Below are 2,165 nucleotides of genomic sequence, written 5' to 3'. Positions count from 1 at the left end.
TGACCTGCAGGGCGGGACCCTCTGCAGGCTGACAGTGGTAGGTTAACAGATTAACTAGTAGCTGACCTGCAGGGCGGGACCCTCTGCAGGCTGACCGGGTCACACTTGGGCACCAGCAGCGTGCAGGCGTAGAACATGAGGTACTGGTAGCAGCCGGTCTGGACCAGGGCGGGGAACAGCGAGGACTCCCAGGACACGGAGCTCTCCCTCTGGGACAGGTGACCCAGGTAGTTGGGGTAGCTGGTCAGGTTGTAGGGCAGGTTCATGCACAGCTCCAGACTGATGGGCTCACAGCGAGCTGGGACACAGGGAGGACAGTCAGGACCAGAACCCACCAGCAGGGGGAGACAGAGTCCAACTACAGTGTTTGTGTACGTGGTGAAGACTTACTGCAGTTGTTGTTGTTGTTGTTGTTGCGGGGGTCACAGGCGGCGTTGCCCCCTGCACACACTGACGGACAGGAAGTGGAGATACAGCTGGGCTGACCGGGAACACACACACCCTGAGCTGGAAACGCACACACACACACACAGAAAGATGGATGTAGGAAAACAAAGATGGGTGAACAGATCAGAGATGGGTGTGATGGACAGATGTCTCACTCTGCTCTCTGCTGCAGTGCTCCTCGTCACTGCCGTCTTTACAGTCGTCCTCTCCGTCACAACGAAACGCAGAGGGAATACACTGACCGTTCCTGCACTCCAGCAGACCCTGACTCTTACAGGCTACACACACACACACACACACACACACACACACACACACACAAACACAAATACACACACACAATAACATTTAACAGATATCAGTCCATTTCAGCTCCATGAATCATCAGACTGTGACTCAGTGTTTCTCTGTTGGTGGAAACTGAGAGTTTATTTCCTGTAGAGTTCATGTAGACAACGTGAGACTTGACTTTTATTTTGACGGTATTGATGCTCTGATGTCATGTGATGGTGTGTTGTCTATAAAGTGTGAAGAGTGTAGGTCATTGTCCTGGATGGATTAAGGCTGTGTAGGTTGATCTGACGTCAGACTCTAACTGTGGCTGTTGAAAAGACTCATGATTCATTCTCTGGCAGCGACAAACAGACGAGTCTTTTTCGATGGAAGGAGTCGAACGCCTCCTCTCACTCTCCATCTCTGAGACACATGATCACGCTCATGTCTCATCTACAAGAACAAAAGTCTACAAGAACCTTGCTGCCGAAGCTCTTGTTCCTACGTGATTTCAGAGCTTTAATTGTGACAAAGCAGCTGCCAAATAAATGAATTGTAATGTAATTAAATGTAACATAATGTAACGTAATGTAATTTCATAGAGCATAATGTAATATAATTTAAATATAATGTAACGTAACATAATGTAATTTAATGTAATAGACCTGTAACCTGACATAATGTGATATATAAAACATAATATAATGTGAAGTATCATAATATAATATAATGTGATGTATTGTAATAAAATATAATAAAATATAATATAATATAATATAATATAATATAATATAATATAATATAATATAATATATTGTGGTGTTTTCCATGGTCACTTACAGCAGTTGAGCTCGTCTGTCTTGTCCAGACAGTCGTGGTCTCCGTCACACAACCAGTCTCTGGACACACAGCGACCATCACCACAACGATGTTCACGACTCAGGTCACACACTAACACACACACACACACACACACACACATACACACACAGTTATAATGTACTTCATAATAAAAGAGCTCAGTGCTGCTGCTCTCTGCTCACCAAAATAAAAGCACAAAGCCCTCGCTAACAGCTGAGAGACACAGGTAACCCCCACTACATGATCTGTGTGTGTGTGTGTGTGTGTGTGTGTGTGTGTGTGTGTGTGTGTGTGTGTGTGTGTGTGTTCTCCCACCACAGTTGAGTTCGTCGCTCAGGTCTCCACAGTCGTCATAACCATCACACACCAGAGCGGGCGAGAGACACCGGCCGGTGTTACAGCGAAACTCTCCCTCTGTGCAGACTAGAGAGAGACAGAGACAGAGAGAGAGAGAGAGAGAGACAGGGAGACAGACAGAGAGAGAGAGAGTGTGCAAAAGAGACAGACAGGCAGAAAGACAGACAGACAGAGAGAGAGAGAGAGAGACAGGGAGACAGAGAGAGAAAGTGATATTCTGTGATGTG

The 2,165-nt window shown here is 46.3% G+C and overlaps 1 protein-coding gene across 1 annotated transcript in view; it reads right to left on the bottom strand.

Annotated features, from left to right (window-relative positions):
• The window catches only part of corin (corin, serine peptidase), a 22,058-nt gene that overhangs the window by 7,607 nt on the left and 12,286 nt on the right, over positions 1-2,165 (bottom strand). The window contains exons 9-12 of the mRNA XM_023416436.2: positions 1,561-1,671; positions 603-725; positions 391-507; positions 67-298 (exon numbers count right to left, since the gene is read on the bottom strand). Coding sequence (XP_023272204.1) covers positions 67-298; positions 391-507; positions 603-725; positions 1,561-1,671 — 583 coding nt within the window. The remainder of the gene's footprint in view (positions 1-66; positions 299-390; positions 508-602; positions 726-1,560; positions 1,672-2,165) is intronic.

Source organism: Seriola lalandi, unplaced genomic scaffold (genome assembly GCF_002814215.2).
Source record: "Seriola lalandi dorsalis isolate HSWRI2012SDOR001 ecotype SW California unplaced genomic scaffold, Sedor1 jcf7180002054564, whole genome shotgun sequence".
NCBI classification, from domain to species: domain Eukaryota; kingdom Metazoa; phylum Chordata; class Actinopteri; order Carangiformes; family Carangidae; genus Seriola; species Seriola lalandi.
The sequence above is the reverse complement of the archived record's forward strand: the minus strand, read 5'-3'. Positions and strand labels throughout refer to the sequence as shown.